Genomic DNA, 27,840 nt, shown 5'->3' on the forward strand with positions numbered 1-27,840 from the left:
CAGCAACACAATCTCAACTTTGATGACCAGCATCTGCAAACGTCACTGCCTCCACCATTGTGCAGAAGGCCATTCAAGAGGAGGGGAAACATTGCAAGAAGCAGTTATATGGGATTGAGAATTAGGGGGAGAGATAGTATCCTTTGCAAGTTGGATCAGTAGACCCGAAAGGTGTGTTGCCTGCCCGGCATCAGGGTTCTGGACGTCTCTGACAGTGTTCAAGCGATATTGGAGCGGGAGGCGGATGATCCAGTTGCTGTGGTCCACGTTGGAATAAACAACGTAACAAGGCTAGGAAGGAGGAACTGTTTGGGGATTATCAATCAGTAGGAACGAAATTAAGGAAGAGGTCCACACGGATTATAAACTCCGGATTACTGTCCGAGACACATGAAAACTGGTTCAGGAATAAGAAGATTAGAAAAATAAACATGTGACTAAGCGAGTGGTGTAGGAAAGAGGGGTTCCATTTCAGGGGAAATCGCATCAGTTTTGGAATTGGGGTATCTGCTTCGATGGGACGGTCTCCACTTGAACCGATGTGGAACCAGTTTTCTCATGAAAATTAAGTAATTTTAAATCAGTTAGTCATTAGGGAATGCAGGGTGTGATTGCATGAAAGGCAGGATACCGTATCTTAATTTCAAGAATGGAGAAGCCTCAGCTTTTGACCTTATCCCACAGGTACGAGATGCTTGATCACTGAATGGATGTCGGAAAGGGCACTGGAAAGAATGAGCCAGCTGACCACGGCAACAGGATGCAGAAGGTCATTCAAGAGAGGGCAGCAAAAAGCAAGTCTTAGCTATAAGGGATTCTGAAATTGGGGGGCAGGTAGTACGTAACCTTTGCAAGCTGCTTTGGGATTACCGCATGGTGTGTTACCTGCCCAGTGGCATAATGCAGGACACCTCGGAAAGGCTTGAAAGGTTATTACAGCAGAGGGGGATGATCCAGTTGTTGTGGTCCACGTTGAGAATAACAGCATAAGCAAGGAAAGGCCAGCATGGGCGACCTGTTTAGGTATTATCGAGCACTCGGTACAAAATTAGGGGACAAGTCCTTAAGGGATAAAGATGGGCTAAAGGGCCTATTTCAGCTCAGTTTCTCAATCTCATACGATCTAATGGTATATGGAATTCTCTTCCTGCGAGTTCAGTGAAGTCTGAATTTGTTAAGTATTTGATTGGAGAGAGTTAATGGGAATGCAGACAATTTTGAGGGGCTGAACGTTCTATATCTGATCTTAATTGTTGAGACTCATTAATATAATCTAATCGCTGTAGATTAGATTAGATTACTTACAGTGTGGAAACAGGCCCTTCGTCCCAACACGTCCACACCGACCCACCGAAGCACAACCCAACCAGACCAATTCCCCTACATTTACCCCATCACCTATCACTACGGGCAATTTAGCATGGCGAATTCACCTTACCTGCAAATTTTTGGACTGTGGGAGGAAACCCACGCAGACACAGGGAGAATGTGCAAACTCCACACAGTCAGTCTCCTGAGGCTGGAATTGAACCCGGGTCTCTAGCGCTCTGAAGCAGCAGTGCTAACCACTGAGCCATCATGCCGCCCACAATTAGTTTGAGAAGAACACATTTTTAGAATAAGGCATTCCCATTTCAGATTGAGATGGAGATTTTCGTTTCTCTTTCGGATTGTGCGATCTGTGGTGTTCTCATTCCCAGGACTAGGTTTCTGAGATCATTCAAGGCTGTGTTCCAGAGGGCTTTGATGAACAAGAGAATTAATTATTATTGGGAACATGTAGGAAAGGGATGTCAGCAGTGAGCATTCCAAATGATGCATCAGGATCAAGGGGCTGAATGGCCAATTCCTGCTCCTAACCTATATGCTCTCCTCGCACCCCTTCAGTATTGTCACAGAGGTAAAGGAAGATCCCATTTCGCCATTCAGCATCTTTATATTTAGACAGGAGGAGTCCATTCTGCCCCGCTAAGCATTTATGCAGGAGTAGAATGAAATCATTCAGCAATTTAATTACATTGTACAGCATAGGATGAGGCCAAAAAAGATTTCCAGCCTGCTGCTCAGCAAAGTGGGAGCCCTGGTTAACTGTCAGGGAGTAAGCATTCGGGATACATGTTTATTTTCAGTTTGAACATGCAGATTCAGCAAGTGATTAGAAAAGTGTATGAAATGATGCTGTGTCATGCAAATGCTATCGGATATATTCGTCGAGATGTTTTATTTCATCTGCACATGGCAATGCTGAGTGCGTCTCATGTACTGTATGCCGTCATAAACCGCTAAACTAAAAGAAAAATATGTAATTGTTTTAGCAGATGTTCGAAGATGTTTCAAGTTACTCGTTCCTCAATCGAAAACCTGATGGAGTCAAAGAGTCACACAGCGAGGAAATAGATACTTCTGACCAACTCATTTCCACGGATCAGAAATTGCGATCTGCTGTAATTCGTTTGCCAGCATTAAGCCCATGTCCTTTTGAAACCTTCTTGTTCATATGCCCATCCAGATGCATATTAAATGTTGTAATTATACCCTGATCCACGACTTCCTCTGGCAGTTCATTTCATACAACCAACACCTTCTGTGTGAAAATCTTTCACCTCTCATCTTGAATCTATGCTCACGACTTGGGACTCCACCAGCCTAGGAAAATAAAGTTCGCTGTTTACCATATCCATGACCCTCATTGCCTCCCCAAGGACAGGGCACTTCAGACCTGAGAATAAAAGATGTTCATATTGAACAATATAAGATTCAAAGGAGAGTGTATTGGGTCATAGCTGATGGATGAGAGCATAAAACCACGGATTCACTTTTAAGAAAACAATAGATTTATTTTAACGCAGTTACTATGAAGACATGAACTTATTCTAAAATGTTCATGTAGAAACATATGAACATATATTCAAATTTTAAATTATGGATCACTCCGAAATAGAGCAGAGGCCAGCAATGGAGTCACACAATCGGGAATATTCAACGAGACCTCACATCGCCCAGTTTGGTGGTCAGACAACATTATTGTACGTTTCAGCTCAGAGAGGGAAAAAAATACAACTGTCTGAGAAGCAAAGATCACTGCTCCCTCTCTTTCCTTGCTCTTCTCTGCCGCAACATTTTCGAGCTGAAAATACATCAGACATCTTTTCCAGTCGTGGATGGTTTCTGTTGAGGTTTCATTCGAACCTCTCCACTTCCTGCAGCAAAGGGAATTCAGCCATAATCCAACTGTGTTCCCGGAAGAAGCCTCAGTGCCAGCAACTTGTGTGAACAGAATGACTTGAGAAGCAGAAAAAGTATGAGACAATCTCAACTTTCGTTTTGTCACGAAATTAATTATTATTTGGAAAGAAGCTCTTCTGAACTACTATGCTGCCGAGATTTTTTCTGTTTGCCTTCAGACGTGTGTTTGTCTCTTTGTATGCATGTTCCCGTGTCTCAAATTTATGGAATGTTAAATGTTGATGTACGTATTGTCAATGTCCAAACGTTTTGTTATTTATCTTTCATCGTAGCTTGAGTAATTTTGCCTTGGTATTAATTTAGTTATTTTCACAAATTTAAGCAATCTTCCAGACTTATTCCTAACCCTGAACCTGACACAGTCTGAGACCGATATCATTTGCCACATTACATACTTGATTGCATTTAAAATTTGCCATGACCTATAGAGGAGTGGAATTAGAAACGGAAACTAGGTACATCCAACCTCGGTAGGAATAGGAATAAGGAGACGTTCTCAAAAGGCCGTTTGCGTGGGCATTCTCTTTTCCACAAGTCTATGCTACCTGGGTGTTTGCATTTATTCAAAGATCTGTGTTCGTTAAATATTTAACGTAAACGTGACCCAAAGATAATGAGCTACAGACAGGAAAGTGAGACCACAATCTGCACAACCACAATCTTCGTTCCTGGTGGAGCAGGGAGCCACTCCTGCTTCTCAGTTCTAAGTCAGCCCATTCCATTTAGCCCTTCAAATCTGCTAGAGAGGAGCAGTTGGAGATAATTTGCTCGTGTACCTGACGCACAAAAACAGAGGAGACCTTTCAGCCACTGAAGACTGTCAAACATGGTTTGGAGTGAATTGGAAAACGTTCTTGGGGACTGTGAAACAGTCCCCTCCACTCTCTTTATAGAAATTCTCCTGTTTCCATTTATTAGCGATATTGTACACCCAGATTCACAATGAATACTACCCCCATACCGCACACAGATGTTGCTGACAAAATCCTCTTGTATCTCGGTTTGCAAAATTCCTTCACAGGACTTCCAGGAAAATAACAGCGATGAAGCTTGCAATAAAAGATGGAGACAATATAACAAACAGTAACAGGTCATTTAGCCTCTCAAACGTGCCTTTCCCTTCAAAGGATCATAGCTAATCTGCTCTAAGCCCCAACCCCTGGAATGCCTGACATGTCTTCCAAACATCTCAGATATATATCTTCTCTTGTTCTCTGTAATAAAGAGGTTCCGACAGTAACTACTCTCTGTGAGAAGGAAACACTCCTCACATATACACAGTGACCTATTGACATCAACAAACGATATGCACACAAAGTGAGAGTGATCGCCCATGATATGAAGGCAGAATTTAACTGAGTATGATATCAAGGAACCCGAAGAAAATTGAACTTAACGGGAATCAGGAATATTCTCCCCACTTGTTGGAGTGGTTCAGAACACAAAGGAGTTGATTGTCTTTCGTGGACATCTAACATTTCAGTCCGGAGACATTCCTGCAGAAAATCCGCAGGGTACCTTCCTTGGCACAAACATCTTCAGGGTCTTTATCAATATGTTTCCCCCATCATAAGATCAGAAGTGGGGGATGTTCAGTGAAGACCACACAATGTTCGCAACAATTTTTCCCCCGTCAGGTCCTGAAGCAGTGTCTGTCCTTGTGCAGCAAACCCTGGACAAAATTCAGGCTTGTGCTGATAAATTATTGGTGACATTCATGTAACAGTACTACCTGACATGCTCATTTTCACGGGAAAAGGAGGAAGTCATGCAGCATTTCAGCTTGATTCGTAGGAATATGAAGAAACCATTCAGCCCACTGAAGCTATTGGATAAGAAGAGGGATACCACATTCACACCTCCCTGCCTATTGGAGAGGAAGAAAAAAAAGCCTATTCAACACATTGAGCTGGAAAACAGAAACCAAGGGTCATCCAATTAGGTAAATGAGCTTCTTGCACGCGATCAGCAGGTGGCCATTCAGCCCCTCCACCCCTTAAATAGGAGGATGTTATCGACTCCCCAACATGACAAACCAGTGAAGCAGAGACTACAAAGACAGACAGCTCCATGTTGTTCCTGCTGACTCCATTGCTTTTGGTACACACGTGTTACGTTAACGTGGTTTGCTGACGGTGAGGAGGGACAGTGGATGGTTCATGCCACGTCTCAAGGAGGCATCTTCCATGTCCAAGAATACAGGCTGCTGTTCTCTGTGGAGATAAGAAGCTGATGAGACTGACTACCTATTTCAGCAATAAGACATTAGACCTGCTAACAGATTTGTGAACAACGTGTTGTTCAGCGCAGGGTTGCACACCAACTGCACCAATTGAGACAGTGAGGGTTCACTCAGATCTGGAGCTCTCTCTTAACTAACATGGGGTTTCCACAGATATATATAAACTATCGGGAAATATGTATCAAATGGAAAAAGGTATTTCTTATGCTATCAATGTCATTCACTGGACATAATGAGTGTCAGTCCATAAGCTTCAAGTTTCAATGCAAAGACCCCTTATTCTATCACACTGCTACAGATTAAACACCTATTTCCTTCACACTCTACTCTATCATCCCCGGGATGAGACGGCTGAAACGTCTTTACACTGTTACTGTGAAATGGAAATGATTACTTAAAAAGGAGAGAAAGTCTGTCCAGAATCCACGGAGTATGCCTCAAGAACACTTTACTACTCTAGGAAGTTGTGTTTACTCCTGGTCTTGATTCATTTTGTAATGCAGGACAATATACCACTTACTGTCCTGATTAATAGATGCACTGCATGAATTCTGTTAGTGACTTACGACCAAGGGCATCCAGGTCCGTTTCGTCAAAAGCACTTCCCAGCCACTCACCTTCTAATGCATATAAAGTGAACAGCACTGCATTTGTTGCTCACATTCAAAGCACCTCATTGCATTACCAATAGTGTTGATCCAAGCACTGATAAATGTGATACCAGCGACTAGTGTTTTTCAGTGCAGAACATTACCCGACTCTCTGTTTTCTCTCCATCGTCCAATTCTCAATGCATTTAGTGTATTCCCCCTTACCCATGACGGTTGCCTTGTTCATTCGCCTGTGTACAACCATTTCAAAAAAATATTCTGAAACTTCAGATATCCCCTTCCTCCTGGTTCTCATTTTTCGATGTCATAACCAACATTTTCGGTAAAGTACAGCATGCTTATCAAATATAATTTCCCAGTCCTGAATCTAGGCTGACTGCCAAACCATTTAATTATTCTTCCAGGATCTAGTTATCATTAATTACAACAAAGACTAATATTTTCCTCAGAAGCGACATCAAGTTATCCACCAGTTGGTTTTCTGTTTTCCCCCACAATGCAGTCATAGTAGCTACTTTCCAGTCTTTCCATCATCCAGAGTTTTAATGAACTTTCACCTCCCTCATTAAATAAAAGTATTGACAGTACAGAAGGAGGCTATTGACCCATCGTGTCTGTGCTGTCTCCAAGAAGAGTTATTCAGCAAGCTCAATTCCTTCACCCTACCTCTGCAGCTCTCTAAATTTATCACTCATCTCGTGGAGCAGCGTACCAACCTTCAATACAATGCGATTTTCCAGTAGTTAAATTTTGATATTTATAATTCCTTGAAGTTCCTCACATCCACCAGTCATCCTGTTCTCTAATATTTTTTTTAAAAATCCTTTTCCCCTGATTCGCTGGAGAGACAGAACCAACATATTCACTTCACTGGACAGAAATGGCCTCTGTCAAACCGAGAATACGGGAGAGCATGGCACGATGATATCATGTATATGTCACAGATTCCTGCCTGGAAAGTTCCAGAATCAACATGTTGAGTAGAGCCCTCTCCCTGGTACGAGACTACAGGTTATTCTGAGGGATGTTTCACAGTTCTGTGACCTCCTAATTATTGGAATACACTGGCTTGCCACACTGCACCTGGAAAATGTATATCATTGGGAAACATTTATGAAAATTTGGTAATGGATAGTGCAGTATGCTGCTACTCCCTATGTAGTCTCTGCAGACCCAGATATATTGTAAAAGCTGTCCCCATAATCTTGTCCAGTGTGGGGACACCAGACCCTCAGGTATGCCTGAATGACTGCAGCAGCCGAGATCACAAATCTGAGAAAAGCATTCAGATATCCCCGACTGATTTTCAAATGACAGGAATGAGTCAAATCCGTCTACAATGGAAACCCACTCAGTGTTGAAAATGCTTACTTCTCCTCAGCTTCTATTCCTGACTGGCAAACCTTTACATTGCATATAGAACGTAGAACATGACAGGCCCTTCGGCCCTCGATGTTGCACTCACCTTTGCAACCAAGATGAAGTCTATCTATCCTACTTTTTTTCCATTTTCATCCATATGTCTGTCCAAAGAAAATTTAAATGCCATTAAATTTGGTGAGATTACTGCAGTTTCAGGCAGTGCGTTCCACGCCCCGACGACTCTCAAAGTAAAGAGACAACCTCTCACATGTATCTTATATTTATGACCCCTCGATTTAAAGCTCTGTCTCCTCGTGCCGCCATCACCATCCGAACAAAAAAGGCTCTCACTGTCCATGTGTAACCCTCTAAATATCTTGCATGTCTCAATTAAGTCACTTCTCAACCTTCTTCTCCCGATCGAAAAAAACATCAAGTTCCTCAGCCATTCCCCTAAGACACAAGGCACGGCGGCTCAGTGGTTACCACTGCTACCTCACATCACCAGGCTCGCAAGTTCGATTTCTGCCTCCGGCGACTGTCTGTGTGGAGTTTGCACATTTTCCCTGTGTCTGCGCGGGTTTTCTCCGGTTTCTTCCCACAGTCAGAAATGTGCAGGTTAGGTGAATTGGCCATGCTAAATTTCCTGTAGTTTAGTTAGGGGAATGGGTCTGTGTGGGTTGCTCTTCGGAAGATCGGTGTGGACTTGTTGGACTAAATGGCCTGTTTCCACTCTGCAGGAAATATGATCTAATCTAACCATGCAACATCCTAATCGATCTCCTCTGCACAGTTTCCAATATTTCCACATTCATCCTATAATGCAATGACCAGAACTGTATACAATGGTCCAAGTGTCGCTGCACCAGAGTTTTGATTAGATGTATCATGACGCTGTGGCGCCGAAACTTAGCTCTTATAACAATCAATTTGAGCACACCGTATGATTTCTTAACAGTCTTATGAATTTACATGACAACTTTCAGGGATCTATGTACATGAACACCAATATCTCTCTGTTCTTCTCATATCTGCACAGTCCCAGTGACCAGAAATATTATCAATTCTGCTCTCCATGGAGGTAGCTGACAATGTAACTGCATAACTATCCGTTCCCCAGTCACGATAAGAGCAACACTGTTATTGTCGGTGGAGACTTGAATACAACGAATCATTTGGAATTAACAACCGAATGAAAGATTGCCAATTTCAAACACAACTAAAGGAAAAGAAGAAAAAAACACTTGGCCCACTTGTTTCGTTCGTGGATCGAATATTTTTGTGTTCACCAGCTCTGGCCTACATATAACACAAAGCACGTGATTGACACTCAACCGCTGTTTGAAGTGGTCGCGACAAGCACTCAGGTCTATCACGACAAGGGCTGAAATAAAGGAAACCAAACAGTTATAAGCACTGACATCATGCAGCATGTGGGCTGCAGTGGCTCAAGGAGGCAGCTTTGCAACACATTTTCAAGGGCAACTGGGAAATCTGTGCTGGTCCAGCCAGGATCACTCGTGTCCATTAATGAATAAAAGAAGATGACTACACTCAGGGAAGAGAGATAGAGGCGACATAACAAACACAGACTTGGATATATAACTATATGGGCATGACACTCAGAATATGAGAAAAGGTGACAAATATATCAGATCAATCAGATATTTCATTTCCATGCTATTGCATTATCAACAATTGCTTTGTTGGATTTATTTTTCTATCTCTCTATTTCTCCATATATTTAACACACTCCACCAACGCAAGTTATACTATTCCTCAGCTGCTTTCAAGTCTAATGCATGGTCAGTGTACTCAAAATGCTCACTCTGTTTTTCTCTCGACAGAGGCTGCCAAACGTGCTCTGTATCCCCAGCACTTCGTTTCTTTTTGTTTCAGATCTCATTATCTTTCATTGTTTGATTTAACATTTATTTTTGGACTTTCTTGCAATGTCGGCATTACTGACAAGGACAGTATTTGATGACCATCCTTAACTGCCCTGACTGTGACCATTCCAAAAGGCATTAGAGAGCCAAGCACATTGTGGTGCGTCTGACATCGTTCTTGATCCAAACGCAGTGAACATGTTAGATTTATTTCGCAAAGGGCATCCGTGAAGCAGGCACGTATTTTTGACAAAATTTTACTGGTTTGATATTGACAGCTCGTGAAACTTATTTTTATTTCGGTTCTTATCATTTTAATTTAACTTCTGCTATCAGATGTCATAGGATTTGAAACAGTGTATTTAGTATAATAACCTGTGCCTCTGAATTACCCGTTCAGCCGCGAATACTTTTGCTATTCTGATAGGGTGTCCCTCCGTGAAATAACTTTGGTTTGGTGACGCAGACATTACCAATATATAAATCAGTTCAAGCCAAAAAGAGTCCTCACACTGTTGTTCTCAGACGTTTTTGACGGGGTCTGAAATTTGTAGGTATTGAATGGAGTTTATAACGAAACTAAATAAAATAGTTTCTGTTTTTACCATATATTTACAATATTTTTATTATATAGATAATAAAAATGTAATGAAGATCAACATGATTTACGGAATTGATTAATGGGCAGAGATAGCGAGACTTACCAGGAACACCAACAATAGCGAGGATGGGATAATAACCTGCCTGAATAATCATCAGTCCACCATATATCCGCATTGCTAATGTTGACCAAGACCAGGAAAACCAGAAGAGACCATCGGATAAATCCCTGTACAGAGTTAGAATAATGCAGTCCATTGTTCTCAGGTTCTGTTCCATTGTTGAAACATTCCAGTCTAATGTTCTGAACCAATGTTGGAACATTCCAGGCTGTTGTTCTCAGAATTTCATTGGTGGACAATTCCTGTTTAGTATTCTCAGATTCTGATCTCTCTTCTCTTTGTATCTGTAGCTTCTGTTAGAAATGGATGCATCTGCTGCTACAAAGCAATAACTCATGGAAAGAAGCCCCTTACTAATAGGGGAGAAAACACTCCAGTGACACAGTAAGCTCCATCGAGACTGACAGCAAACACCGTCACTGAACAAACAGCACCAGTTAACCCCTTTCCCGTAATTATGAAACATAACTGTTATTGATAGAACATTATTGAACATTATAGAAAATTACAGCGCAGTACAGGCCCTTCGGCCCCCGATGTTGTGCCGACCTGTCATACGAATCTGAAGTCCATCTAACCGATAATATTTCATGTACGTCCATATGCTTGTCCAATTACGACTTAAATGTATTTAAAGTTGGTGAATCAACGACCTTTGCAGGCAAAGCATTACATACCCTTACTACTCTCTGAGTAAAGAAACTACCTCTGACATCTGTCCTCTATCTATCACCCCTCAATGTATGACCTCTCGTGCTCGCTGTCACCATACTTGAAAAAAGGTTCTCCCTGTCCACCCTATCTCACCCTGATTATCTTATATGTCTCTATTAAGTCAACTCTCAACCTTTTTCTTTCGAACGAAAACAGCCTCAAGCCCCTTTCCTCGTAAGACGTTCCCTCCATACCAGGCAACATCCTAGTAAATCTCCTCTGCACCCTTTCCAAAGCTTCCGCATCCTTCTTGTAATGCGGTGACCAGAACTATACACAATATACCAATTGCGGCCGCACCAGAGTTTTCTACAGCTGTAGCATAACCTCATGGTTCTGGAACTCGATCCCTCTATTAATAAAAGCTAAAACACTGTATGCCTTCTTAACAACCCTGCCAACCTGGGTGGCAACTTTCAAGGATCTGCGTACCTGGACACCTAGGTCTCTCTGCTCATCTACACGACCAAGAATCTTACCATTAGCCCAGTACTTTGCATTCCGGTTACTCTGACCAAAGTGAATCACCTCACACTTCTCCACATTAAACTCCTTTTGCCACCTCTCAGCCCAGCTCTGCAGTTTATCTATGTCTCTCTGTAACCTACAACATCCTTCGTCACTATCCACAATTCCACCGACCTTAGTGTGGTCTGCAAATTTACTAACCCACCCTTCTATGCCCTCATCCAGGTCGTTTTTAAAAATGACGAACAGCAGTTGATCCAAAACCGATTCTTGCCATACACCACTGGTACCTGGAGTCCAGAATTAACATTTCCCATCAACTACCACCCTCTGTCTTCTTTCAGCAAGCTAATTACAGATCCAAACTTCCATATCTTCCACAAGCCTATTCCTCCGCATTTTTTAAGGGGAACCTTATCGAACGTCTTGCTGAAATCCACATACACCACATCATCCGGTTTAATCTCATCTCCCTCTTTGGTCACCTTCTCAAAGACCTCAGTAAGGTTTGTGAGGCACGCCCTACCCTTCACAAAACCCTGCTGACTATCCCTAATCAAATTATTATTTTCTAGATGATTATCAATCCCATCTCTTGTAACCTTTTCCAACAGTTTACCAACAACTGAATGAAGGCTCACTGGCCTATAATTACCAGGAGTGTCTATACTCCCCTTCTTGAACAGGGGAATAACATTTGCTATCCTCCAGTCTTCTGGCACTATATCTGTAGATAATGACGATTTAAAGATCAGTGCAAAAGTGTGGCTTCTCAAAGTATCCTAGGATAAATCCCATCCGGCCCAGGGGGCTTAGCTATTTTCAAACTCTGCAGGATTTCTAATACCTCTTCCTTGTGAACCTCAATAACACCTAGTCTAGTAGCCTGTATCTCAGTAATCCCCTCGACAACATTGACGTTTTCTAGAGTGAATACTGTCGAAAAATATTCATTTATTCCTTCCCCATCTCGTCTTACTCCACACACAATTTCCCACTACTATCTTTGATTGGACCGAATCGTACTCTTGTCTATCTTTTATTCCTTAATTACATATAGAAAGCCTTAGGGTTTACCGTGATCCTTTCCGCCAACAACTTCCCGTGTCTCCTCCTAGCTTTTCTCAGCTCCATCTTTAGGTCTTTCCTGGCTACCTTGTAACCCTCAAGCGCCCTAACTGAGCCTTCACACCTTGTGATCTTGCACAAAAATACCAATCTCCAATTCAGTTTGAATTTAGTATATTGGCAATATTAAAAGCCAATGACACAATCGGATGCTTCAGTGGTACAAAACTGGGAAAAGAAACTGAACAGTTTTGAGGACAATTGCCAAGCCAACGACATCTGTAAATTGCACAAAGAATTAAACGTTCTTTTACCGAGCAGTAACCTGTGAAGCAGAACCTTCAAGAAGAAGAAAAGAAGACAGGAATATAGAGAGATAAAAAACAGGAAGCTGGTAGGTTTTGAGATAGCAGGTATTGTAGAAAGGGAAGGTCAAAAGTAAGTTGGAGGAAGGAGTTGTAAATAGTTTTCAGTTAATGATTCTCTTTTATACTTTAAGAAATGTAGTTGTTATGTTTTTACTTTAAATATTTCTTGGCCTATCGAATATTCACGGATCATTGCACGAGTTAGATTTTTACTGTGGTGCTGGGTTAAATTAAGCCGGAGAGTTTACCCCGTTTTGGAACAGTTTGGGGGCTCGTCGTCGGGATTCAAACTTCTTTAGACAGAGTTGAAGAGATTGGAGGGTACGAAAAATCCCAGCAGATTTAAGCACTTGCAGGTTGGTGTCCAAATCTTGCAACAAGACGTAGGTGAGACAATTTGTTTACTGTCTGTGATTTGTCGTTGTTTAAATTAAAGAAAAGAGATATGTCTCTTAAAATTGCGAAAGAGGTTTGAATTTGATTCCTAAACTTGCCAAGAAAGTTTAGAAGGAAAGGAAAAAAAGCCGTACATTTCGAATTAGCAGATAAGTTAGATTTGGGTTGAAACAACGACAACAGAAAATCTGAAATTTAAAGGGAGGTACTCAAATAGACAAATGCAGTAGAGCTGTAAAAAAAACCTTCAATTGAACACGAGGAAAATGAGTTGTAAGATAAACAATAAGAGAGAGAGAAAGACAAATCGAAGAAACAAGACAGAAGGAGAGAGAAAAACAGATGGAGAGGGAAATTTCCTAGCTTAGCTAAATGAGAGGGAATTTGAAGTTGGAAAGTTGCGATTTACTCCGCAGTCAATTTAACAGGATGGAAATTAAAAGAGAATGTAGTTATCTATATAAATATATCAATATTCTGCCACATTTTTGCTGAGAAAGATATTGAAGCCTTCTTTATTTCATTTGAAAACTTGGCTAGGCAGATGGAGTGGTCCAATGACTTGTGGGTTAAACAAGTTCAGACGAAAATGGTAGGCAGGGACAGTAAGTTATTCGCTGCATTGTCAGATGAGCTTTCAAGAAATGATGTAAAGGTTAAACAGGGTAACTTACATGATTATGTATTGGTACCAGGAGTTAATAGACAGCGGTTCAGAAACAGAAAGAAGGAGCCAGGTCAGACTTATGTTGAGTTCAAAAGAATTAAACAAAGTTATTTTGATAGATGAGTACATCCTTCAAAAAATAGACAAGACCATTGAGGCTCGAAGAGATTGTTCTGCTGGAGGATTTTAAAACAACACACTGCTGAAGATGGTAAGAATTCACATTTAGGAACAGAAAGTTCCGGAAGTGAAAAGGGCAGCAGAATCTGCAAATGAGGACATGATGGTGCATACGACAAGCTTCTGGTCAGAATTTCGTTCGGTCAGAGATAGAAGTTGAAAGAAGGGGAGATCCTACACTCCGAAACCAAGAGTAGAGAACACTGGTAGGAAATGTTCACAGGATTAAAAAAGGGGGACAGGGGATGAAACGCCCCAGGTCTTTTACTTTAATAGAGTGGGACACAGAAAATTACAGTGACAATGGTTTCAGAAGGGGACTGGGAAAAGATGTTTTTACTGCCAGAAGGTTGCCGTTGTCAAGTCACAGCTTCGATCGTTAAAGAGAGACATTGTGGGGTAAGATGTTTTTTTACAGAAGCTAAGACAGCGGGATTAGTGAAGGGAGTAAAGGTGGTTGGGTATGGAGTTAGACCCTGATCGTTACAAACAATTCGCCTCTGTGGGTAAAGTTTACTCAGAAAGAAATGGGGGGAGAAAGACAAGCCGTTATAATTTTGGAAGATACAAGATCTAACCAGTGGCTGATAGTAAGAGATGAACGAATGAACGAAGAGATGAATCTTTCTGAACTGTTATTCGAGAGTGTGGTAATTTGTGGGATAGATGGGCCGAAATGTACCAATCCCCAATGTCAGATGAGGTTGAAGTGCCAACTTAAGACTGGGGAAGTTACATACTTGGGAAGGATTGTGCTGGATCCAAACAGGCAGGTACACCCCTTGTTGTGGGGAAGCCTAAGGAAGGCCAAGAAACAGAGGAGTTAAAACAGAAAGATCCTAGTAATATCTCAGACTATGTGTTAACCAGATCAAACTATCATAAGTCATAGCACGAAGAGAAAAATAAAGAGAAAAATGAAGTAGTTGAGGTTCACGTAATTGGCCTTGAAAGCATGACGATGCAGTTAGGTTTTGCCGTACGTGTTATACATGCCAAATTGTAGGTAAGCCAAATTCCGAATTTGAAGAAACTTTCACGCGGGTTATAATTGATTGTGCAGGTCTCCTGCTAAGAGATGAAGTGGAAATGTTGACCATAATGGATGTGTTTATCAGACTTCCAGAGGCAATTCCATTATGGAATATCGAGGCAAAAAAGAGGTGGTAGAGGAGTTCGTGGTTTTCTTCACACGGTATGGGTCACGCAGTTTGGGCTACGAAGAGAGGCTCAGTTGAAACAAGTCAAAAAACACTGCTAAACCGTATAAGGAAATTATGGATAGCTTAGCTTCTCAGCAAACTAAATCCACTGTGTATCATCCTGAAGCATTGAAAAGTGGCGTCAGACATGCAAGGTATTGTCAGGACTATTCGAACGAGTGGGATAAAGGTATACCAATCTTATAGTTTGCAATTAGAAAATTACCAAACAAATCTACCCAGTTCACTCCTTTTGAGACAATATTCAACCATAAGACGACAGCCCATTTTGAAATTTATAAAATAAAAAATGACAACACCAAAGTCAGAGATCTTACACTTTGATTATGTTTCGAAAGTGGGGAGAGATTCAGTAGTGTGGTGACTATCTAACAGCACGTAAAGAGGGCCCATTATAGGATGAATCAGGTTGCAAATAAAAGACCTGAGTTTCGGACACGTTAACAATGGGACAGCACATTAGTATTGTCACAAGCAATAGGAGATCCCTTCAAAGCCATGATTAGTGGTCCCTGTCAAGTTGAGAAAACTTTGAAACAGGTGAGTTGTGCAGTAAAGATGACAGAAAGAAAAAGAAATCGGATATGCCATGTGAACATGTCATAATCGTATTATACTGGAGAGAAAGAACTGGACGAACAGATGTTAGTTACTGCCCCACATGGTGAGAAATCAAATCCAGATGATGTGGTTTTGATGTGTCTCAAAATAGACTAAAAATGGAAGAAGTTGTTAGGGAGTGGGATAGGTTAGTAAGTTATCTGTCTGACGAGGAATGTACTCATTTAACAGATTTGTTACTGCAGTATGAGGACTAATGCTATTGTATATGAACTACACATAGTGAATACTGCTCCGGTATAACAACAACCCTATCGGATTAAACCTTTCAAAGCCAGACATGTCAAGATGGAGGTAGAGGCCATGCTCGACGTGGACATCATCGAATCAAGTGGAGTTCACCGCTCGTCTTACTTCCCAAACTGGATGGGACTCAATGATTCTGCGTGAATTATCGGAAGGTCAACACTGTGTCAAAATCCAATTCCTAGATTGAAGGACTGTACCGAGGAGGTCGGATAAGCCAATTACTTCACCATATTGGACTTATTGCATAGTAACTTGCGGGTAAATTTATCAGAGATGGCAAATGAAATGTTTGCGTTTGTAACCCCAAATGGGGCATATCAATATAAAGTGAATGAAGAACGGACCACCACATTCCAAAGACACATGAATTGAGCTTTGGGTGGGTTAACGAACTGTGCAATCTATTTGGACGATGTAGTGATCTTCAGTAATTGCTGAAAAGATCAAATAATACAGTTCGCAGTACTCTTTGACCGACTACGAGAAGCAATCCTGGTGATAAGCGTAAGTAATTGAATTCACGAAAACAGAGGGGATGTTCTTGGTGCAGAAAATCGGTCATGGATTGTTGAGCCCATGGAATGCAAGGACGAAGGCCACTGAGGAATTGCCACGACCAACGTTGCAGAAAGAGTTGTTTCGATTCTTAGGACTGAAGGAGTCTACTGGAATTTTGTCCCAAACATCAGCAGTATAATGGCACCGTTAATTAATTTGCTGAAGAAGAATACAAAATTTCGATGGACAGAACCATGCCAGAAGGAAATCCAACATTTAAAAGCCATCTTAACCACCAAACCAATTTTAGTTATTCAAAACGTTACAAAAACTTTTAAAGTCGCCATCGATGCCAGTGACATAGGAGTTGGAGATGTATTCCGACAGGAAGGTTAGAATGGGATTGAAATGCCAGTTGATTACTTTTCGAAGAAGATCAACATTCACCAAAGGAAATACCCCAAGGTCAAAAAAGAAGGATTGAGTTTGGTACTGGCTTTAATGCATTTCAATGTACGTTTCATAAACAATGTGTCGGAGACAATTGTGCACACCGAACGCAATCGGCTTGCATTCTTAGAACGAGTAAAAGACAAGAATATGAGACTAATTCACTGAAGTCTTATGTTAAACACTTTTAATTTAAAAATGGTACATGTTGCGAGTCTTAAGAATGTAATGGCAAATGCATTATCGTGTATTTAACTCATACAGTTTAGATGAGATTTGTATTTATTTAATCTTTTCAATATGTATATATGTATATATAGGTATATTAGTAGTAGTTAAAGTAAACCTATATTAAAGCTACCAGCACGTTCACGTCATGTGTTCACAAGTAGAGAAAAAAATGAAGCCATCTGTCCATTATGATGGTCCTTTGTTTTCTTAAGGGGGACGTATTAGGGAGATATGGGTATACTGTACATTTAAGAGAGCTGAAAGTTGGCTGTGACAGCACCAGGTGTTCACAATAAGATAACATTTAACAAGTAACAATTGGTCCAGCTACAGGCAGCTGGTTGCCTGGAGAGCAAACAGTCTCGAATTACGCCAATCAGTTTAAATTATACACTAAAAACTAAACTCCAATCCAATTTGCATTCAATATATTGACAATGCTAAAAGCCAAGAACCCAGTCAGTTATTTTGGGGGTCAGTTATTAGGCCGGGGAAAATTAAACAGTTTGTAGGGGAACAGCCAAGCCAATCATATCTGCAAACTTCCCAGACATTAAGTCACTTGAAGGTACATTTACCGATGAGTAACCTCTGAAATAGAATCTCTAAGAAGAAGAAAACAAAACAGAAACAGAGAGAAGAACCAAAAGCTCCCTGGTTTTGAGATAAGAAGTCTTGTTTTGTAAATCTTAATCGGGGGTTTTATCGGACTAGTATTATAGAAAGGGAAATAAAGGACAGGTTAGAGGATGAAGTTTTAAATAGTTGTTCGTTAATAATTCTCTGTTGTACTATACGAGATAAAGTTATTAATTTTTACTTTAACTCGCTCTTGACCTGTTGAACTTTCACCGACTACTGCAAGGGTTAAACCTTTTCTGTGCTGCTGTTTTAAATTGTACATGATATCTAAAGACATCTGAAATGTAGAAATGAGGATCAAAGTGTTCAAAATAGCGTTATCACTCGAGAATATCGTGGATGATCGAGTTGTGACTTCAATCACACGTTCCTCCTTTTCCCTGACTAAATCATTCAACAATCTGCCTGCCTCTGCCTTAGGAATATGCAGTGTATTTTCTTCCATCTTCATTGGGAAGAGAGTTCCGCAAAGATACAACCCTTTGAGAGGGTTCAGACAATCACCATCTTCGAAACTGAGACGTTCCTGAGCTTTACAATCTATCCAGACATTGTAATATCTCATAAAAAAAACCTGAAATATTGTTTTAGAATTCAATTTGAAAAGACTCGGAATATTTGGGGTTAAACCAGATCACATGCTTTCTCCTAAACTCCAGTGTATCCCGTCAATCTGTCCTCCTGAAATAAACATTCTTCACCAGAGTCAGTTCAGTTAATCATCTCTGTATGTTTTGTTTTTGTAATTATGGCCATAACTGTCTCGAGGGTGGGGGGGGGGGGGGGGGGGGGGGGTATCACCATACACTGCAACACTGGAGAAAGTGTTTCCTACTTCTGAATGAATTCTGTTTCAAAATGTTTCAATATTTATCTTGCCTCCCTGAAACCCTAATGCACACATAACGGTTTATGTCTGTGATCCAGGCCGGGTTCCTACGTGCCTCAATCCAATCTCTCCATTGAAATAATAAACCCTGCCTTTCCATTTAACCTGCTAACATATTTGAATACACACACATTCTTTTTCCTTCTGTTCTCCATACGCCAATATTTGTTTGTTCACTTGACCCACTTAGATCTCTTTATAGACTCGTTAGAAATACAAATAAAAAAGTAAAAGTATTAAGTTGTCAATTCCATTGGATTGTGGCCGCAATATATTTCTTTGACCATCTTTCTTTCTATATTATGGCAGAACACAAACATTTGAAACTGCTTTAGTTGGCTCAAACATTTTCAATTATTTCTGTTCTTCCATATAGGTCGAATTTTTGGTCAAAGAACGAAATTGCGGCCACGATCCGATGTAATTGACAATGAAATATTTTAGTCCATGTCAAAGCAATAACTTTGTGGCAATGCTAAAATATATTGCAATCTCATCACTCAGTCCCTATCACTGAAAGTAGGTGCAGATGGAGCAGAATCTGTGTGTGTGTGTGGAAATGAGGAACTGCAATGGATTAAATAAAAACACAGTTGGAGCTATGTACAGGCCTACAAATAACAGTCAGGAACTGGGACACAAGACACAGCAGGAGTTGGAAAAGATGTATAGAAAAGGCAGAGTTACTGTGATCGATGGGGGTGTGGATGCTTTTCAATTTGCAGTTGGACTGGCAAAATCAGTTTATTAGTTTTTGTAAGCAAAAGAAATTTGTGGGAATATCCATGACATGGCTTTTTAGAGCAGGTTGTGAAGGAGCCCACTAAGGAACAGACAATGTTCGATTTACTGTTGTCTAATGAGGCAGACTTAATAAGGGAGCTTTCGGTGAATGGACCCTTGGAGGCGGTGATCATAATACAATTGAATTGAATCTACACTTTGAAATAGAATCAGAGGTAACAATATTATAGCTGAATAAATGCAACTAGAGAGGCATGAGAGAAGAGCAGGATTGAATTGACTTGGAGAGGAGCTCAACAGAAAGTCACTGTAACAGCAATGGCAGGAGCTTCTGGAAGTAAGTAATTCGGGAGACACATCAGAGATTCATCACGAGGAAAAAGAAGCGTGGTGCAAGGCGGACGATGCAACAATGGATGATTGGGATACCAGGGATATCGGAAAAATAAAAGAGAATGCATATAACGTGGAAACTAGTGGATTGCAAAGGTTTCAAACACCAGCACAAGGCGAGAAAAATATAAATCAAGCGGGCGAAGTTGAAGTGGGAGGGTAGATTGGTCATTCGTGAAAAGAAATACTGCAAGAGTTTCTTTCGAACTTTACAGAACAAAACAGCGGCAGAAGTTCATATTGGTGTGCTGGAAAAATGACGCTGGAGAGATAGAAGTGGGGAACAAATAATGGCTGAGGAACTGAAAAAATACTTTGTGGCAATCATCACGGTGGAAGACTCCAGTAATTTTCTAAAACTTCAAGAGATGTCGGCGACAGATCTAATAGGAGAATGTGTTAGAAATAGTAGATGGTTTGAAGATGGATATATAACCTGGCCCAGATGGATTTTACCGCAGAGTTCTAATATAGAAATCTTAAGAAATATTGGAGGCATTAGTGGTGGTATTTCGTGAATCTCTTGAATCAGGAAGGATCACAGAAGACAGGAAATTGTTAACATGACACCCCTGTTTAAGAAGTGAATAAGGCAAAACATAGAAAATTTCAGAGTGATTATCGTAAACATGATAGTTGAAATCTATTGTGAAGGATGAGATTACTGAGTACTTACAAAAACATGGCTGAATCGTGCGAAGGCAGTGTGGTTTCATCAAGTCCGGGGTGGCGGGCGGGAAAGGTTTTGGCGTAGCCAGATAAATCTGTTAGAATTTTTTGAGGAAGTAAAGACCACGTTCGATCAAGGACAGCCAAAGGATGCTATCTATCTTGACATCAAGTAGGGTTTTGAGAAGGTGCTACTCAGAAAGCTACTGTGTAAGATAAGGGCCCGTGGTGTCCGAAGGTGATGGCATGTTTAGAAGCTTGGCTGTCTGGCGCAAAATCGAGAGTGGGGGCAAAGGGGCCCTTCTGCATATGGCAGCCATTGACATGGTGTTGTACAAGGCTAAGTCTTGGGACTATAAACTTTTGATATGTATGAAGGAACGTGGGGCATGGTGGTTGAGTTTTCAGATGATACAAAGACAGGTCGAGAAACAAGTAACATTATGGAGCAGGAATGCTGCAGAAGGAGGGAGACAGGTGAGGAGAGTTGGCAAAGAAGTGTCAGATGGAGTAAAACTTGGGTAAGTGTGAGGTCATGCATTTTGGTACTAAGAATACAGTCATCGATTATTTTCTAAACAGTGAGATAATTCCGATTTCTGAAATGCAAATGGCGTTGAGGGTTTCTAATCCAGGATTCCCCCAAGTTAAACCTGCAGCTGAATCAATGTTTAGGAAAGTGTTTTATCTGCCGCACAGTGTGTTTAAAGTTTATATTCAGCAAAAGAATTGTGAGTTGACACTTATTATCAATAATATTTGTTGATCGAATACAATTAATATTAGAAGAATAAATTTTACTATAAACTGACGAAAAACTCTGCAAACTACTTTCTGTTTTAACTTAACATTGTATGATTGCGTATCACCTCACAAGTACGTCGTCGCAGTAAACATGCTAATGTCTTCTTCTTCTTCAGATGAAAGACTTGGAAAAATCTTCTCCTTCATTGGTTATTGTTGAGTGACCGCACTAAGTGGAGTTTTGCGCTCACTCTCATCCTTCCGAGTCTTTGAACCATGTTGAAAGGGTATGGCCGATCAGCCAATAGATAGATCTGGTTAGTTTACCCCGATTAATCAGTCTCAAATAGGGGTTCGCACATTGATGACCGAAGGTCGACATTCCATTGTCCTGTTCAAGTTGAACTTCGGATGGATATTGCGGGGTCTGCAGCTTTTAAGATTGTTTGGAAGTAACGAGCACGTTCGATCAAGGACAGCCAAAGGATGCTATCTACCTTGACTTCAAGTAGGGTTTTGAGAAGGTACTGCTCAGAAAGCTACTAAGTAATATAAAGGCCCATGGTGTCCGAAGCAATCTGATAGGCGGAAAGTCGAGAGTGGGGACAAAGCTTATTTGCAAATCATCTGTGGATGGCTGCAGCCTGTTCGAACTCTACAGCACGTGGATGAGCACAGAGACCTCACTCAAGGTTCTTTGTCCCAGCATGCATTAATCATTGCTTTATTTTTGTAAATCCATTGTAAGTTTATTATTATCCATTAAAAGTTCATTTTTTTTCGGGAGGCCCGTCTGGCTCAAAAGCAAATACAATGTTGGCATTTATTTTGAGAGGACTTGAATATTAAGGAGGGATGGAGTCCTGAGCCTCAATAAGTCATTTCTAAATTGAGAGCAAATAGCTGAAGTTGGCAGATTTCAGTGAGAAATAAAATTGACTGACTATGTTTAAATGTGTTAGAATGTTAATTCTACTTGATTGTACAATCGCTGCTCGCTCTAAATATGTAATCATCCAGAGGCCACACACTTTGCAAATGATAGAGCGACTATGCATTTAATTGAATACTGACATTCAAAGTGTCATTGTGATCACCAGAAAAGTAAGACAACATGTTCATTTTGTTTCGGTACAAAATAAAATGTGCATCCCGTTTATCATAAACTGTTGATTGGTGTTTATATTATCCGTTCAAAAATAAGAAATCAACTTAATGGTTTTCCAAAATGATGAAATTACTGTTCAGTTTAATAATTGTAAATCATATCTTATTTTTGCCCAATTCGCAAGCATGTCAGGCACCTAATTATTGTTCAGGTCAATAGATGCAGCAGTTTGCAATCATAACCTACGTTAAAAATGGATACCAGAAGGGCTGAATTCCAGCACAGTGTTACTAGAACTCAGAGCTACCTGTGCCACTAAGTGAGACTCTGGCCTTCTCCTGAATCTGTTAAGGAACTTTTCAACCTTTGTCATTACAGTCATTTCTTCCATTTCTTCCCAATGTTTCATTTGAACTCCACCTTGGGCTGTGCGGGGCGGGGAGGGGGAGGGGGGAGCTATCAAACAGGCTATCACTACTCTCAATGTCGGTATAAATGTTGTCCAAATTAGATAACACTGACCAGCAACCAGGAGTTATAAAATCATCTTCACTCAGAGCCTGGCCCAGGGAGAAGACGTATGGACATGCAGTGTCAGAATCACACCATATAAGTTACTGATGTTTATGACATGTGGCTTGGCCCCAGATTCAATACATCTGCATCCTGGATCGACACGGGATGAAGGCATTAAGAATTTGATTGTCTTCTTCAGTACCTTGTATCTCACAATTAACTCTCTAAAACTGTATACAATAAATATACCTTCGCATTCACCAGTCCAAAAATGAAATTGTACATCTCTGTGGATGAGCAGATATTAACATATGGGTCACCGAACAGAATATATCTGAATTAACCGGTAGCAAATATCAAGCAAAGAATCACTTTCATAGCTGAAATTGGGGGATTTCGTCCTATGTAAGTTATCACACACATACACATCATACTGGTCACCGGTTCAATGTAAGAATAACAATAAATGAATGGAACTTTGCACGATAACTGCAGGTCTTGGTTTGACTCTCCTCAGCAGCTTCCTTATATCATACACCTCTCTCCCGCATACATCCATAAATTGAATAGAATCCAAAAACAGAATGAAACTTGCAACATAGAGCAGTACAGCACAGTACAGGCCCTTCGGTCGTCGATGTTGTGCCGGCCTTTTATCCTACTCTAAGATCAGAAGAACCGACATGCCCTTAATTTTACTGACTTCGATGATACTAACTTCGACTATCCAAGATACCTTAAGTATCCCTGACATATCTGAATATACTACAACCGTTGGCAATGCATTCCACTGACCCATCGCTCTCTGAGTAACGAACCTGCTGTGACAGCTACCCTAAACCTCCCTCTGATAACCTTAAAATTATGTCCCCGGTGATAGACATTTCTGCCGTCAGAAACAACCCTGTTTCTCCACTCTATGCCTCTCAACATTTTGTACATCCTGTACCAAGTTACCTCTCATCCTTCTTCGCTCCAAAACGAAAATCACTAGCTCTCTGAACGTTTCTTCGTAATACATGCCCTCCTATCTACGCAGGATCCAGGTAAATCTCTTCTGCACCGTCTCTAAAGCTTCCAAATATTTCCTATTACATGCCAACCAGAGTTGAATGCAGAGATGTGATCGAACCAGAGCTTTATATAGCTGTAGTACAACCTCGTGGATCTCAAACCCAATCCCCCTGTTATTGAAAACCAACACACTATACGCCTTCACCACAATTTTGCCAAACTGTCAAACCGTTGCAAATTAGAGGGATCAATGGAAATGAACCCAAGATCCCTCTGTTCCTCCAAACTGCCAAGGTAGCAGCATTTAACTCTATGTTCTGCATTCTAAGTCAATCTTCCAAAATAAACCGCTTCGCACTTTTTCAGAAAGAATTTTATCTGTCACTTTTCAGCCAAATTCTGCATCTCTCAACGTCCCGTTGCAACTTACAACAGTCCTCCACACTATCCACAACTCCACCAACTTCCATGTTAGATGCAAACTTACTAAACTACTCTTCCACTTCCTCATCCAAGACATTCATAAAAATCCAAAGAGCAGAAGTCCCAGAATCGGTACATGTGGAACACCACTGCTTATCCAGCTTCAGGCTGAATACTTTCCATCTGTTACCACCCTCTATCTTCTGTGAGATAGACAATTTTATATCCAGACAGCTAAGGTTAACTGTATCCCATGCCTCCTTATTTTCTGAAAGAGCCTATCATCGGCTACCTTAACAAACATCTTGCTAAATTCCCTAAATACCACATCAACTGCTCTAACTTCATCAACGTGTTTTGTCACTTCTACAAACAATTCAATAAAGGTTGTGAGGCATGACCTGCCGCTGGCAAAGCGATGCTAAATGTCTCTAAACCAACTATGGTTTTCTAAGTCATTATATATCCAGTCTCTCAGAATCACCTCGAGTACTTTGCTTAGCACTGACGTAAGGCAGACTGTTCTGTAATTCCCAGGGTTATCCTTATTCCCTTTACTGAAAAATGGAATAATATTTGCCACTTTTCAATCATCTGCCTCTAATCCAGTGGACAGTGACGACACAAATGTAACCGTCAAAGGCATAACTATTTCTACGCTCCATTACTTTAAACCTTGGATATATTCAATCTGGTAATTTGTTGATCCTTATGTTTGGACTTCAATCAGTACTTCACCTCTATTTGTCTACTCCATTATGCCCTGTTCCAGCTACTGTTGGACTGCATTCCATTTCGGTGAAATGTACAGTATTGCATTCCTGAGGAATCACGATTCCCAATATCCTGTCAATACTGGATGAAAAAATGGATGCCCCAATGCTTTCCTGATGAAAGGCTAATGCCCAAATTTTTGACTCTCCTGCTCCTATGATGCTTCCTGACCTGCTGTGCTTTTCCAGTGCCACACTTTCCGACTCTGATCTCGAGCAAATGCAGTCCTCACTTTCTGCATTCCACAGCTTTGACCCATCTGCTCAATGAGCAGGGAATTAATCATGAAAACTCTTTGTATGTGGAGTGACTGTTCAGTTCTGGAAAGTTGCATTTGATGAATACATGCTTTTTTCAAAGAAGTTACAGTTCCACAAACATTCATTCAGTCCCAGAGTTGCATTTTTGTTTCACGGATTGTGTAGCCTGGTAACAAACAGCGAATAACTGAAGAACTGAGAGGTACAGAGTATTCAGAGTGTTATATTCCAGGCTGGCTGCTCTAGACTGTACAGGAGAAGGGGTAAAAGATGAGATTTTGTTGCTTTATTAAGTAAGGAGTCGGTTACAACAGTAAGAAACGATGATATTTTGGAAAGTTCTTCTAAAGTGGCTTTGTGGACGAGCATAGGATCATACCGATGACGGACACACGCTTATGGATGCATTAAAGACATCCAGATTAAAGTAAATGCAGGAGATGATATATAACTAATTCACCAAGATGTGTAACATCAATGGAAACATTATGATATACAGGCATTTCAATTCCCATCATTTACTTGGGCAGTGATAACGTTTTAAGAGAGGAAGAGATGACTTAATATTAATTCTCGAGAACTTCGCATATTAATATTAGAAAATACAACAAGGGTCGATGGAATGCTGTGGCCTTATTGTGGGGATAGAAATACAGCCAGGTGTTCCAGGCAGGATAGTGAGTGCATTTTGGACCAGTGGGCGTGACATCATACTTTTTTTAGGTTTGTTCAAGAATAGACAAAAAGAAAGTCTGAGAACTAATACGTTTTCGCATTGTGTAGGCACATTTTATTAAAGTAAGACAGGATCTGGCCAAATCGCAGCTACTTCTGGTTAAAACGACAGCAGAACAGCCTGGGACTGGGGGGAGGGGCCACATGGTCGAAATGGAATTGATGAGAGTCCCAGTCCAGCATATTACACCGAAGATGAAATTTAGGAAAACAAGTCCAGAGAAACTTGGGTTTCCACAAATATTCAGAATGGAATATATAAAAAGAATAAATAAAAGCTTAAGGCAGTTAAAAAGTGAACAGTTCAATGATTAGAGAAGACTGTAGAAAGTGCATCGACACACTAAAAAAAAAACAAGTAGAGAACAAAGGGGCCGTGATAAAACATTCGGGAATAAGATTAACAAGAATCCAAAGATAGTCTCTTGCTTATTTATGGGAAAGAGGATGATAAAGAATGGGGAGTATTCTGTACCGAGGAGGCAACCTGTACACGGACCCACAAAATATCTTAAGCAAGGACTTCATATGACCTTGACTTTGGAGAGGCAGTACTGGATTCAGGGAGAGTGATCCTGTGAACTTTGAGAAGATTGATGCCGAAGGTGAGGAACAAAGCACTTTTATGCAGGATAGAGTGTGGGAAAATCCCAGATCGGGATCAAATGTATCTTAGGATGTTGTGGGAGGTAAGGAAGGAAATAAAAGGCTCTGAAACTTTATTTTATTTTATTCTTGCCTCTGGCGGCAGAGGAGATGGGAAAAGACATCACAACATCAAATGTAGGTTCATCTTTCACTCAGAGTGCTAGAATTAAGACTTGTGATTAAAGGCCACCAAGTCTCACATCAGTGGGAGGGAAACAATGATAGAAATCTCTGAAGGCTGCTGAGGCTGGATCATAAAATATCTTCAAGGTTGAGAGAGACAGATTTTTAAACAAGGGTTACAGGGAAAATGCAGGGTAGTAGATTGGAAGGTTATCAGAATAAATGAAACCTAATTGAAAGAAAGGAGACACAGTGAGCGGATGAATGCATTGTTGCGCTACATCTTGTCGTATTCATTTTCCAATTGCCCTGTGCTCACTGGAACATCAACCTCTCTCCCTGCGGAGTGAGGCACAGTTTGAAATGAATTGACGGATGCAAGTAATGCATACGTGCAGTTCGAAGAGAAGTAACGGGCCAGCAAAGAGAAACGACAACGTGGATTGGCTGTTGGGATGGAAACTTGCATCAGCACAGTCACTGCAACCAGAAGGAAGACCTCAGCAAGACACTTTTTGACCTTGGTTGAAGAAAACATTGACATGGGTTCAGTAATAAAGTGCTGTTAAAGCCTACTATTATGCTCGTCTGAAAACGTCTGGTTTCGAAAATTAAGCAGACACAGGCATGGTTAATACTTAGACGGGAGACGGTCTGGGAATACCAGGTGCAGCAGGCATAAGACCAAAACACTGCAACACTGTTGTGTCTCCCTCCCTCCATAACCAAATCAATGTGTGAGGAGTGTATGCATGTGTGGTTGCAATACTTTTTTTTTTGCATGAAGCCTTTAGGACGAGCGCAACTGCTCAGCAAAACGCTCAGGAAAAGTCCTTTTAACTTTCTTCTTTAGTCTTACAGTATTTAAGATGGCAGTGAGAGCAGTTGAACGTTCCTCCAGCAGAATGTGGAAGCTCATGGAGACTTCCATCGTACCTGATCACCACACCGGT

At 40.8% G+C, this 27,840-nt stretch overlaps 1 protein-coding gene across 1 annotated transcript in view; it reads right to left on the reverse strand.

Annotated features, from left to right (window-relative positions):
- Nucleotides 1-10,274, reverse strand: part of LOC148134750 (putative G protein-coupled receptor 139) — a 35,010-nt gene extending 24,736 nt beyond the window's left edge. The window contains exon 1 of the mRNA XM_087985353.1: nt 10,055-10,274. Coding sequence (XP_087841479.1) covers nt 10,055-10,274 — 220 coding nt within the window. The remainder of the gene's footprint in view (nt 1-10,054) is intronic.
- Between the last annotated feature and the right edge of the window lie 17,566 nt (nt 10,275-27,840).

Source organism: Chiloscyllium plagiosum, unplaced genomic scaffold, assembly GCF_037043375.1.
Source record: "Chiloscyllium plagiosum isolate Xiang-an unplaced genomic scaffold, Cpla_swu_hap1 HiC_scaffold_52, whole genome shotgun sequence".
In the NCBI taxonomy this organism is placed as follows: domain Eukaryota; kingdom Metazoa; phylum Chordata; class Chondrichthyes; order Orectolobiformes; family Hemiscylliidae; genus Chiloscyllium; species Chiloscyllium plagiosum.